The sequence below is a fragment of the Megalops cyprinoides genome, chromosome 2, assembly GCF_013368585.1.
Source record: "Megalops cyprinoides isolate fMegCyp1 chromosome 2, fMegCyp1.pri, whole genome shotgun sequence".
Classification (NCBI taxonomy): Eukaryota; Metazoa; Chordata; class Actinopteri; order Elopiformes; family Megalopidae; genus Megalops; species Megalops cyprinoides.
Window position 1 is genome coordinate 69,361,603 of NC_050584.1, and position 13,042 is coordinate 69,374,644.

Consider the following 13,042-nt stretch of genomic DNA (forward strand, 5'->3'; position numbering starts at 1 on the left):
AAACATCCTCGTGCAAACGGGTACGAACCCCATTGTACCGGATGCGAAAACATCTGTGGGGGTTACAGGCAGAAGCTTCCCTTCGGTGCTGATCCAGGAGCAGTTTTGCTGTTTAGCGTATGATGGTTGTGGTTAAAATTCTATCTGACTAATCTGGCCCTAGATCAGCCCGTACTATCAACTCCCGTCGCAGGCGTGGCGAGGACAGAGAGCCGGAAGCGTGGGGGCGGAGTGTCACGCTCCGCCTTGAGCCAAAATGGCATCTGGTTCCCCGCCTTACACGCATGCGCATTGAGGCTGCGGAAATTTGATCAGCTGACTCTTTGCGCTGGCATCGCAGAGGAAGGAGCACCGCGCAGAGCATCGTTTCATTTAAAAGGTAACATGATTGCATTTCAAAAACACGTACGAGTCGCGTTTTAATTCGACTAGATTAGCTGTTTTGAGACACATTAGTGCCGAAACCGAGGAAAGACTAGCGTGCTAGCTGCCTACTCTTACACCAGCTGACGGTGCAGAGCAGAAAGACGTAGGAGTAGGGGTAAATAAAACATTGCGTTTGTCTTCCTTTGGTCATTTTAAATATTTTTCGTTAACTCGTAGTCCTAGATAAATTATTTTGCATTCCTGTAGTGTTCGGCAGTTAGGCCTTTATGATTCAGTTTTGTGTTGTTTTACGGCTCGCTTAGATTCAGAGCCGAGGGCATGCCATTCCGTCCGTCAGCCAGGCGTTTGCTTGGAATGATTAAAATGATTATTTATATAACTTCCTATCGATGATCAGACCGCTACAAGCTGGTCTTATCGCAAGCGAATAAACTGGTTAAATGTAAACGTTTTCGGCTTCGTCTGACAGAATCAGCTAGAAGGATGGCGAGGTTTCTGTTCTGTTGGTCATGGATGTGAATTCGTGTGTGTCGACAGACCTGAGGACTACAGCTTTTTATAACCAACGCGCTATTTACATGTAATGTGTGTTTCGCGATAAAATTCATATTCGGTTACTTTTAAAAACACCACAGAATACCGAGCATGTAACCAAGAGGTAACAGGACCGTTTAGATTTGCAAAATTTCTCTGTCAGGAGGGACTGAATTCTCTGTCCGAGTCATGTGACGTTGTCCTACTACAGGGGCAGTAAGCCTGTGAACAGGGGGAATGCTGTCGGTTTAGGAACGCGTGTTTGGGACGCAGGAAGGGGTCCCGGGGACGCGTCTGCGGCGGGGACGCTTCACCGCGACCCGCAATCCGGGGGAGAATGCTGAAGGTGATGCGGTGATGACCCCCAGCACGCGCAGGCTGAGGGGACCCCCGATCCCCCCCCCCCCCCCCCCCCCCCAGTGAGGACCCCCTCCGCGCTTTCTCCGGCACATGCGGTATTTCTCAGAAATGCGCGGTCTCTACCCGGCGAGTCCCCGAGAGGCACCGCAGTGCCCGTTATGGGTTAATGAGTCGAACGGGTGAATGTGTCTGAACTGTGTCACGTGTTCCTGTCACATGATGTGGAGGGGAAGCAGGATTGGTATGAGTCCCGATTAAAAGCGGCTTTGGAAAGAAGAAGTGGAAAAAATTCTGATTCACCACGAAAGAGGAGACAGATCAGGGCATTCCAGACTCATCACTGACACACCCGCGTCGGGCCTGAGGTCTCGTGATAATGCTGCTCCAGACGGCCTTGGTGTGCGGGCAAAGGGCACGCAGTCTCACCGTCATTACGGCTGTGCTTGAACTGGAGGTTGATCATCGCCTGTGCTGCTACAGCCGCTGTTCCTCCTTTCAGATAAAACAGCCCTGTGCTGTAGCAGAGCCCTGTACTGCTCATACACACACACAGTGGCTGCCGCCCGGTGACTCTGTGGTCTTTGAACACCTCATTTGCGTAGCGCCTGTTTTGTATGTTTAGTTTAGTAGATCGCAGCAGAGCTGACTGGTCTCTGGATCACTGGTTTTCCGGTCAGTAACGTAATTCTCATGTTCATTTTGCTACTGTTCTCACTATTGGTACTGTGAGTATGGTGTGGAGTAGCAGGTGAGTATGGTGTGGAGTAGCAGGTGAGCTGTGTGTGGAGTAACGGGGGGGTTGTGTGTGGTTTTGAAATTCAGATGGTGAAAAACAGGAGTCTTTGACTGAATGTAAGGAAGTGAGACTGCATCAGTGTGGCAATACAGGGAACTCTCAACCGTGTGTGTGTGTGTCTGTGTGCATGTCTGTGTGTGTGTGTGAGTGTGTATACGGCTCTGTGTGAGAGTGTGTGTGAGTGTGTATACGGCTCTGTGTGAGAGTGTGTTTGTGCGCGCGTGCGTGAGAGTGTGTGTGAGTGTGTATACGGTTCTGTGTCTGTGTCTCTGTGTGTCTGTTTGTGTGTGTGAGTGTGAGATCTGTGATGCTGCATGTCTGCCTTTGTGTCATATAGAGCACAGCGCTGCTGGTGTTCAGCTCAGGGAGACACTGGTGTGAGGTACACTGCCCTACTTCCAGCACACACACCTTACTGTGGTTACCATGGTTACTGTGGTGAGGGACAGCACTGTCACCGCGTTAGAGTGGGGACGGTTAATGTGCTCACAGTGCTTTGTGCACCTTGGTTAGATCCTGTAAAGTCCATAAATGTCTTCAGCAGTGTTGTAGTCCTTGAGTCCAGGACTCGGACTTGACTCAGACTCGAGTTGCATTTTTGGTGACTTGTACTTGAACTCAAGTCATCATGATTGTCACTGGGACTCGACAGTTTGTGACTAAGGACTTGCACGCAGATATGTGACCCACCTGTTGCGCTTTCGTTCTGCCTGTGTTGTTGACGGAAGAGAGAAATGATGACAGGCAGATCGTCCAGTCCAGAAGTTCCGCCATCTCTGTGTCGTCACCAATCAGCGCATTCTTCTCCCAGCTAAGCCTTACGTAATCATTCTAACCTCCGCAGAAGAAGCAAATTGCTGCAGTTACTGTGTGTTATTTCACTATTTCACTAATGTTTTATCAACAGATTGCGGTATTTTGTTATTCGCCATGAACATCTGTTAAGGAGCGTTATCTTGACTCCATTCTGCTGTCCTCAGATTACACTGCATTATTTCCATAAAAAATTAAAACAACTTTATTATTTGTTATATTGCTGAGCCACTTGTTTTGTATCTATTTTGTTTATAGAGCTAGTATTTCCGTGTGTAAAAAGTCACAAGAGGTTATAGCTGAGTGTAAAACTACTGGAATGTAAACAGCACAGCACAGCCATTCCAGTAACCCCCGTATACCATGTCCTCACGTTATGTTATTGCTTTATTGACATACAGTTGTATTTACATACATTGGAAGTGAAGTCCATCAATAAAAACCTGAAGTTGTTAAAAATCTTTATGGTGTAAAAGGTTGAAAAAAAATGTGTGTCCTCTTTATCCCAGATTGATTTAATTTGATAACATTTATTTCTAACACCTTGACTCAGACTCGGACTTGGACTCGAGCAGTGGAGACTTGAGACTCGACTTGGACTCAAGGTATGTGACTCGACTACAACACTGGTCTTCAGGCGGGTCCCTGCTGCCTGGCTGACCATCAGATACAGGCTGTCCAGTGAGGCCTCAAGTCTCCTGCAGAGAAGGCAGCTGATTGGCTAAGAAAAGCAGCGTGTCATAAGCAAACCTGCTGCTCTGTCTCGCGCTTGGAGAGCCGTGTCAGATCTGCGTGGCTGATGGAGTGTCAGATCCGCGTGGCTGACGGAGTGGAGTGTCAGATCCGCGTGGCTGATGGAGTGTCAGATCCGCGTGGCTGATGGAGTGGAGTGTCAGATCCGCGTGGCTGACGGAGTGGAGTGTCAGATCCACGTGGCTGATGGAGTGTCAGATCCGCGTGGCTGACGGAGTGGAGTGTCAGATCCGCGTGGCTGATGGAGTGTCAGATCCGCGTGGCTGATGGAGTGTCAGATCCGCGTGGCTGATGGAGTGTCAGATCCGCGTGGCTGACGGAGTGGAGTGTCAGATCCGCGTGGCTGACGGTGTGGAGTGTCAGATCCGCATGGCTGACGGTGTGGAGTGTCAGATCCGCGTGGCTGACGGTGTGGAGTGTCAGATCCGCGTGGCTGATGGAGTGGAGTGTCAGATCCGCGTGGCTGACGGAGTGTCAGATCCGCGTGGCTGACGGAGTGTCAGATCCGCGTGGCTGATGGAGTGGAGTGTCAGATCCGCGTGGCTGATGGAGTGTCAGATCCGCGTGGCTGATGGAGTGGAGTGTCAGATCCGCGTGGCTGATGGAGTGGAGTGTCAGATCCGCGTGGCTGATGGAGTGTCAGATCCGCGTGGCTGATGGAGTGTCAGATCCGCGTGGCTGACGGAGTGGAGTGTCAGATCCGCGTGGCTGACGGTGTGGAGTGTCAGATCCGCGTGGCTGACGGAGTGGAGTGTCAGATCCGCGTGGCTGATGGAGTGTCAGATCCGCGTGGCTGATGGAGTGTCAGATCCGCGTGGCTGATGGAGTGTCAGATCCGCGTGGCTGACGGAGTGGAGTGTCAGATCCGCGTGGCTGACGGAGTGGAGTGTCAGATCCGCGTGGCTGACGGAGTGTCAGATCCGCGTGGCTGACGGAGTGGAGTGTCAGATCCGCGTGGCTGACGGAGTGGAGTGTCAGATCCGCGTGGCTGACGGAGTGGAGTGTCAGATCCGCGTGGCTGACGGAGTGTCAGATCCGCGTGGCTGACGGAGTGTCAGATCCGCGTGGCTGACGGAGTGTCAGATCCGCGTGGCTGACGGAGTGTCAGATCCGCGTGGCTGATGGAGTGGAGTGTCAGATCCGCGTGGCTGACGGAGTGTCAGATCCGCGTGGCTGACGGAGTGTCAGATCCGCGTGGCTGATGGAGTGTCAGATCCGCGTGGCTGATGGAGTGGAGTGTCAGATCCGCGTGGCTGATGGAGTGGAGTGTCAGATCCGCGTGGCTGACGGAGTGGAGTGTCAGATCCGCGTGGCTGACGGAGTGGAGTGTCAGATCCGCGTGGCTGATGGAGTGTCAGATCCGCGTGGCTGACGGAGTGGAGTGTCAGATCCGCGTGGCTGATGGAGTGTCAGATCCGCGTGGCTGATGGAGTGTCAGATCCGCGTGGCTGATGGAGTGTCAGATCCGCGTGGCTGACGGAGTGGAGTGTCAGATCCGCGTGGCTGATGGAGTGTCAGATCCGCGTGGCTGATGGAGTGTCAGATCCGCGTGGCTGACGGAGTGGAGTGTCAGATCCGCGTGGCTGATGGAGTGTCAGATCCGCGTGGCTGATGGAGTGTCAGATCCGCGTGGCTGACGGAGTGGAGTGTCAGATCCGCGTGGCTGATGGAGTGTCAGATCCGCGTGGCTGACGGAGTGGAGTGTCAGATCCGCGTGGCTGATGGAGTGTCAGATCCGCGTGGCTGATGGAGTGTCAGATCCGCGTGGCTGATGGAGTGTCAGATCCGCGTGGCTGATGGAGTGTCAGATCCGCGTGGCTGATGGAGTGGAGTGTCAGATCCGCGTGGCTGATGGAGTGGAGTGTCAGATCCGCGTGGCTGACGGTGTGGAGTGTCAGATCCGCGTGGCTGACGGAGTGTCAGATCCGCGTGGCTGACGGAGTGGAGTGTCAGATCCGCGTGGCTGTTGGAGTGTCAGATCCGCGTGGCTGACGGAGTGGAGTGTCAGATCCGCGTGGCTGATGGAGTGGAGTGTCAGATCCGCGTGGCTGATGGAGTGGAGTGTCAGATCCGCGTGGCTGATGGAGTGTCAGATCCGCGTGGCTGATGGAGTGTCAGATCCGCGTGGCTGACGGTGTGGAGTGTCGGATCCGCGTGGCTGATGGAGTGGAGTGTCAGATCCGCGTGGCTGACGGAGTGGAGTGTCAGATCCGCGTGGCTGACGGAGTGGAGTGTCAGATCCGCGTGGCTGACGGAGTGGAGTGTCAGATCCGCGTGGCTGATGGAGTGTCAGATCCGCGTGGCTGACGGAGTGTCAGATCCGCGTGGCTGACGGAGTGGAGTGTCAGATCCGCGTGGCTGACGGAGTGGAGTGTCAGATCCGCGTGGCTGATGGAGTGTCAGATCCGCGTGGCTGACGGAGTGGAGTGTCAGATCCGCGTGGCTGATGGAGTGTCAGATCCGCGTGGCTGACGGAGTGGAGTGTCAGATCCGCGTGGCTGACGGAGTGGAGTGTCAGATCCGCGTGGCTGACGGAGTGGAGTGTCAGATCCGCGTGGCTGATGGAGTGGAGTGTCAGATCCGCGTGGCTGACGGAGTGTCAGATCCGCGTGGCTGATGGAGTGTCAGATCCGCGTGGCTGACGGAGTGTCAGATCCGCGTGGCTGACGGAGTGGAGTGTCAGATCCGCGTGGCTGACGGTGTGGAGTGTCAGATCCGCGTGGCTGACGGAGTGTCAGATCCGCGTGGCTGACGGAGTGGAGTGTCAGATCCGCGTGGCTGATGGAGTGTCAGCTCCGCGTGGCTGACGGAGTGGAGTGTCAGATCCGCGTGGCTGATGGAGTGGAGTGTCAGATCCGCGTGGCTGATGGAGTGGAGTGTCAGATCCGCGTGGCTGATGGAGTGTCAGATCCGCGTGGCTGATGGAGTGTCAGATCCGCGTGGCTGACGGTGTGGAGTGTCGGATCCGCGTGGCTGACGGAGTGGAGTGTCAGATCCGCGTGGCTGACGGAGTGGAGTGTCAGATCCGCGTGGCTGACGGAGTGGAGTGTCAGATCCGCGTGGCTGAAGGAGTGGAGTGTCAGATCCGCGTGGCTGATGGAGTGTCAGATCCGCGTGGCTGACGGAGTGTCAGATCCGCGTGGCTGACGGAGTGGAGTGTCAGATCCGCGTGGCTGACGGAGTGGAGTGTCAGATCCGCGTGGCTGATGGAGTGTCAGATCCGCGTGGCTGACGGAGTGGAGTGTCAGATCCGCGTGGCTGACGGAGTGGAGTGTCAGATCCGCGTGGCTGACGGAGTGGAGTGTCAGATCCGCGTGGCTGATGGAGTGGAGTGTCAGATCCGCGTGGCTGATGGAGTGGAGTGTCAGATCCGCGTGGCTGATGGAGTGTCAGATCCGCGTGGCTGATGGAGTGTCAGATCCGCGTGGCTGACGGAGTGTCAGATCCGCGTGGCTGATGGAGTGTCAGATCCGCGTGGCTGACGGAGTGTCAGATCCGCGTGGCTGACGGAGTGGAGTGTCAGATCCGCGTGGCTGACGGAGTGTCAGATCCGCGTGGCTGACGGAGTGTCAGATCCGCGTGGCTGACGGAGTGTCAGATCCGCGTGGCTGACGGAGTGTCAGATCCGCGTGGCTGACGGAGTGTCAGATCCGCGTGGCTGATGGAGTGTCAGATCCGCGTGGCTGACGGAGTGGAGTGTCAGATCCGCGTGGCTGATGGAGTGTCAGATCCGCGTGGCTGACGGAGTGTCAGATCCGCGTGGCTGACGGAGTGGAGTGTCAGATCCGCGTGGCTGATGGAGTGGAGTGTCAGATCCGCGTGGCTGACGGAGTGTCAGATCCGCGTGGCTGATGGAGTGTCAGATCCGCGTGGCTGATGGAGTGGAGTGTCAGATCCGCGTGGCTGACGGTGTGGAGTGTCAGATCCGCGTGGCTGATGGAGTGTCAGATCCGCGTGGCTGATGGAGTGTCAGATCCGCGTGGCTTTGGACTCCCAGCCTCTCTGTGTTTCTCTGTGCAGGATGGACCTGTCGAAGCTGCCGCAGATCCGCGATGAGGACCGCGAGGGCCAGTTCGGATTCGTCCACGGCGTGTCGGGGCCCGGTGAGCCACATCAGCACACAGCCTGCTCCTCCGTCTGTGCTGCCCACATGACCACCCATGTTCTGTGCATCTTGCCTGTGTCTCTCCCTCCTGCAACTCGCCTGTGCTGCGTCTCGCCTGCGCTGTCTCTCCTGTGTCTCTCCTGCATCTCGCCTGTGCTGCGCGTCTCCTGCGTCTCACCTGTGTCTCGCCTGTGCTGTGTCTCTCCTGCGTCTCGCCTGTGCTGCGTCTCGCCTGTGCTGCGTCTCGCCTGTGCTGCGTCTCCTACGTCTCGCCTGTGCTGTGTCTCTTCTGCGTCTCGCCTGTGCTGTGTCTCTCCTGTGCCTCTCCTGCATCTCGCCTGTGCTGCGCGTCTCCTGCGTCTCACCTGTGTCTCGCCTGTGCTGTGTCTCTCCTGCATCTCACCTGTGCTGCATCTCTCCTGCATCTCTCTGCGTCTCTCCTGCATCTCTCCTGCGTCTCGCCTGTGCTGCGCGTCTCCTGCGTCTCGCCTGTGTCTCTCCTGCATCTCTCCTGCGTCTCGCCTGTGTCTCTCCTGCATCTCTCCTGCGTCTCGCCTGTGTCTCTCCTGCGTCTCTCCTGTGTCTCTCCTGCATCTCGCCTGTGCTGCGCGTCTCCTGCGTCTCTCCTGCGTCTCTCCTGTGCTGCGCGTCTCCTGTGTCTCTCCTGCATCTCGCCTGTGCTGCGTCTCTCCTGCGTCTCTCCTGCGTCTCTCCTGCGTCTCTCCTGTGTCTCTCCTGCATCTCGCCTGTGCTGCGCGTCTCCTGCGTCTCTCCTGCGTCTCTCCTGTGCTGCGCGTCTCCTGTGTCTCTCCTGCATCTCGCCTGTGCTGCGTTTCTCCTGCGTCTCTCCTGCGTCTCTCCTGCGTCTCTCCTGCGTCTCACCTGTGCCTCGCCTGCGTCTCTCCTGCGTCTCTCCTGCGTCTCTCCTGCGTCTCACCTGCGTCTCTCCTGCATCTCGCCTGTGCTGCGTCTCTCCTGCGTCTCTCCTGCGTCTCTCCTGCGTCTCTCCTGCATCTCGCCTGTGCTGCGCGTCTCCTGCGTCTCTCCTGTGTCTCTCCTGCGTCTCTCCTGCGTCTCTCCTGCGTCTCTCCTGCGTCTCGCCTGTGCTGCGTCTCTCCTGCGTCTCTCCTGCGTCTCACCTGCGTCTCGCCTGCGTCTCTCCTGCGTCTCGCCTGCGTCTCACCTGCGCCTCGCCTGCGCCTCCACAGTGGTGACGGCCTCCAGCATGGCGGGGGCTGCCATGTATGAGCTGGTGCGCGTGGGACACAGCGAGCTGGTGGGAGAGATCATCCGTCTGGAGGGAGACATGGCCACTATTCAGGTCTACGAGGAGACCTGTATCCTTCTGCCTGTGCACACACGGGCACAGCCTCACCTGTGTGCCCCCCTGTACCAGCACACCCTGAGGGATGTGCTGTTTTGGTTACTGTAGTAGTGGTATGCTCGGGCGGGGCTGTTTTGGTTACTGTAGTAGTGGTATGCTCGGGGCGGGGGTGTTTTGGTTACTGTAGTAGTGGTATGCTCGGGGCGGGGGTGTTTTGGTTACTGTAGTAGTGGTATGCTCGGGGTGGGGGTGTTTTGGTTACTGTAGTAGTGGTATGCTCGGGGTGGGGGGGTTTTGGTTACTGTAGTAGTGGTATGCTCGGGGCGGGGGTGTTTTGGTTACTGTAGTAGTGGTATGCTCGGGGCGGGCGTGTTTTGGTTACTGTAGTAGTGGTATGCTCGGGGTGGGGGGGTTTTGGTTACTGTAGTAGTGGTATGCTCGGGGCGGGGGTGTTTTGGTTACTGTAGTAGTGGTATGCTCGGGGTGGGGCTGTTTTGGTTACTGTAGTAGTGGTATGCTCGGGGTGGGGCTGTTTTGGTTACTGTAGTAGTGGTATGCTCGGGGTGGGGGTGTTTTGGTTACTGTAGTAGTGGTATGCTCGGGGTGGGGGTGTTGTATACTCGGCACTGCGGCACTGGGGGTGGGTGTTGTATACTCTGCGTTTGGTTTCCTGAGCGCCCTGCAGCGGGGGTGTCTGTGGGGGACCCTGTTCTCCGCACAGGGAAGCCCCTCTCTGTGGAGCTGGGCCCTGGCATCATGGGCTCCATCTTTGACGGAATTCAGCGCCCCCTGAAGGACATTAATGACCTCACACGCAGCATCTACATCCCGCGTGGGGTCAACATCGGTGCCCTCAACAGGGACCTGAAGTGGGAGTTCTCCCCAAGCAAGAACCTGCGGGTGAGAACGAGAGACGGAGAGAGAATGTGTGTGTGCGTGTGTGTGAGTGAGAGAGCAGGGCTGTGCGATATAGCTGTTGTGATATATCATGGCTACAAAGATAAAGAGTGAAAACACATGCTATGTGCTAATTGATAAAGCTAATTGATAAACTAACCAACATGTAGATACAAGTGATATTTTTCTGCCCTGGAGGCATTTCACTGAACTTTGGAGGTGTGCTCCCGCATCAGGTATGACTAAAGGGAAAAAATATGGGAAGAAACCCAACGTCACATGCCGGGGATAGCTGTTATTGTGTTAAAAATGGCAATGCGATGTATCGCGATGGCTGTAGCCCTACGTGAGAGTGTGTGTGCGTGTGTGTGTATGAGAGAGAGAGAGAGTGTATATGTGGACAGGACATATACATGTATGTTATGATGACAGTATGAATACTCTCCCCCTGCAGGTGGGCAGTCACATCACAGGTGGGGATATATATGGCATGGTGTATGAGAACTCTCTCATCAAGCACAAGATCATGCTTCCCCCGCGGAACAGAGGCACCGTCACCTACGTGGCCCCTCCCGGGAACTATGACGTGTCGGTGAGCGGCCCCGCCCTCACACCTGCACACCTCTCATACCTATACAGCGCAGTGCAGTCAGACTCACGTGTGCGTCTGTGCGTGTCTCTGCGTGTGTGTATGTCTGTGTGTGTGTGTGTCTTTCTGCGTGAGTGTGTGTCTGTGTGTCTCTGCGCACGTGTGTGTGTGTGTGTGTGTGTGTCTCTGCGTGTGTGTGTCTCTGCGTGTGTGTGTCTCTGCGTGTGCGTGTCTCTGCGTGTGTGTGTGTATATCTCTGCGTGTGTGTGTGTGTGTGTGTGTGTCTCTGCGTGTGCGTGTCTCTGCGTGTGTGTGTGTGTATTTCTCTGCGTGTGTGTGTGTGTGTGTGTGTGTGTGTCTCTGCGTGTGCGTGTCTCTGCGTGTGTGTGTGTGTATATCTCTGTGTGTGTGTGTGTGTGTGTGTGTGTGTCTGCATGCGTGTGTGTAACAGGACGTGGTGCTGGAGCTGGAGTTCGAGGGGGTGAAGGAGAAGTTCACCATGGTGCAAGTGTGGCCGGTGAGACAGGTGCGTCCCGTCACTGAGAAGCTGCCTGCCAACCACCCCCTGCTGACCGGACAGAGGGTGCTGGATGCCCTGTTCCCGTGAGTGTCCCCCCCGAGTGCGAGAGTGTGTGTGTGTGTGTGTGTGTGTGTGTGTGTGTGTGTGTGTAATGTAATGTAATGTATGTGCAGGTGTGTCCAGGGTGGGACCACAGCTATCCCAGGAGCCTTTGGGTGTGGTAAAACGGTGATCTCTCAGTCCTTGTCCAAGTACTCCAACAGCGACGTGATCATCTACGTAGGCTGCGGAGAGCGCGGGAACGAGATGTCTGAGGTGCTGCGAGATTTCCCTGAGGTGAGCGCCAGCGCCCGGCCAGAGAGGCCCAGGGCAACGCCGCGGGGTACCGGGGACGGGGGGGCTGGTGGACAGGGGGCGGGGCGATTGACAGCGTTTCTGCTCTGCAGCTGACGATGGAGGTAGACGGGAAGGAGGAGAGCATCATGAAGAGAACAGCGCTGGTGGCGAACACCTCCAACATGCCTGTGGCTGCCCGAGAGGCCTCCATCTACACAGGTACACAGCCAATCACAGGCCAGAACACACGCACACACAGCCAATCACAGGCCAGAACACATGCGCGCACACACAGCCAATCACAGGCCAGAACACATGCGCGCACACACAGCCAATCACAGGCCAGAACACACGCACACACAGCCAATCACAGGAGAGAACACCTGCGTACAGCCAATCGCAGGCAATGCTGGTATGATACCCAGTGAGACGGTCTGTAAATTTGCGCTGCTGTGGTGCCAGGCTCTAATAATCAGCACTAGCCTGTAACGTCTGGCTCTTTACACAGACTCATAACTGCTGGCTGTAATGAGCGTCTGTGTGACGTACTGATGTCCGAGCATAGAGGGGGTGACAATGTAGAGTAGCAGGTGAATTGTGTGTAGAATATGGGGGAATAGTCTCTGTAACTGTGTGTTTGTGCAGGGATCACTCTGTCCGAGTATTTCCGGGACATGGGCTACAACGTCAGCATGATGGCCGACTCCACCTCCCGCTGGGCCGAGGCCCTCAGGGAGATTTCGGGGCGACTGGCTGAGATGCCCGCAGGTGAGTGTACCCTGACCCTTGCGCGCTCCGAGGACCAGGGGGTCCAGGGCCCGTAACCAGATCAAAGCGGTTTCTCCCTGTACTGCAGGGTCTTTGTGAATGAAGCGTGCAGCTGGAGGTGTGCTGGTCCCAGAGGCTCCTTCTCTGTACACGGCTAATATCTCTTAACCCTGAACCCTGACGTCTGAATTTCACGTTTGTGTAATGTGATCGTGTGAACTAGAATAACTGACCGAAACACCTTTACTTGTATCCTTTTATTAGATCAAACACACTCACAGCGTTGCACACAGAATCAGCGTGCACTGCACAGTTCAGATCTGTGTTCAGTGAAAAGAATTCACTGCAATTTAGGTCCAGTTATTATTTTAAAAAACTTTCAGTCAAATTAATTCTGTTTATTTTATCTTTCCTGTTGTTTTCATATTTCCTCAGTTGTGTTCACATGCTTTTAGAGGTAAGAGTGTTTTATCGTGTTTGGAAAACACTTTTTAACTCAATATTACCGTATTCCAAAAACAAAGAATCGTAACAGATGCTTTCAGCCGCTTGCATCTTCTTCCTGAGCAAACAGCAGACGACAGAAGCTTCACTGGAAGTTTAATCTTTATATGATTTTATGATGTGCACAATACGTGGATGTATGAAGCGTTAAAGCTCGACGCGTGTTAAAGTCACATCCAGAGGTTCTCACCTCCTGTGGTGAGAGCCTGTTTGCTGTGAGTGTCTGCAGGGGGTCAGTGTGCTTCCCTAAGGCTTGGCCTGGAGAATCAGGCCCCAGGCTGCTTTGGGTTCAAGGGAGATTTTTATGTTTAATGCCAGTGAAGACAAGGAAATGAGCTGCCTTCCATATCCAGCTG

General features: G+C 55.3%; 1 protein-coding gene across 2 annotated transcripts in view; it reads left to right on the forward strand.

Annotated features, from left to right (window-relative positions):
- The first annotated feature begins 282 nt into the window (after positions 1-282).
- The window catches only part of atp6v1ab (ATPase H+ transporting V1 subunit Ab), a 15,816-nt gene continuing 3,056 nt past the window's right edge, over positions 283-13,042 (forward strand). The window contains exons 1-10 of one of the 2 annotated variants that reach the window (XM_036521303.1): positions 294-379; positions 3,444-3,495; positions 7,664-7,746; positions 8,957-9,085; positions 9,758-9,972; positions 10,424-10,561; positions 11,010-11,161; positions 11,252-11,414; positions 11,525-11,633; positions 12,060-12,182. In XM_036521303.1, coding sequence (XP_036377196.1) covers positions 7,665-7,746; positions 8,957-9,085; positions 9,758-9,972; positions 10,424-10,561; positions 11,010-11,161; positions 11,252-11,414; positions 11,525-11,633; positions 12,060-12,182 — 1,111 coding nt within the window. In that variant the 5' untranslated portion in view covers positions 294-379; positions 3,444-3,495; position 7,664. Of the gene's footprint in view, positions 380-3,443; positions 3,496-7,663; positions 7,747-8,956; positions 9,086-9,757; positions 9,973-10,423; positions 10,562-11,009; positions 11,162-11,251; positions 11,415-11,524; positions 11,634-12,059; positions 12,183-13,042 lie in introns of both variants that reach the window. The other variant, XM_036521302.1, reaches the window with a different exon arrangement.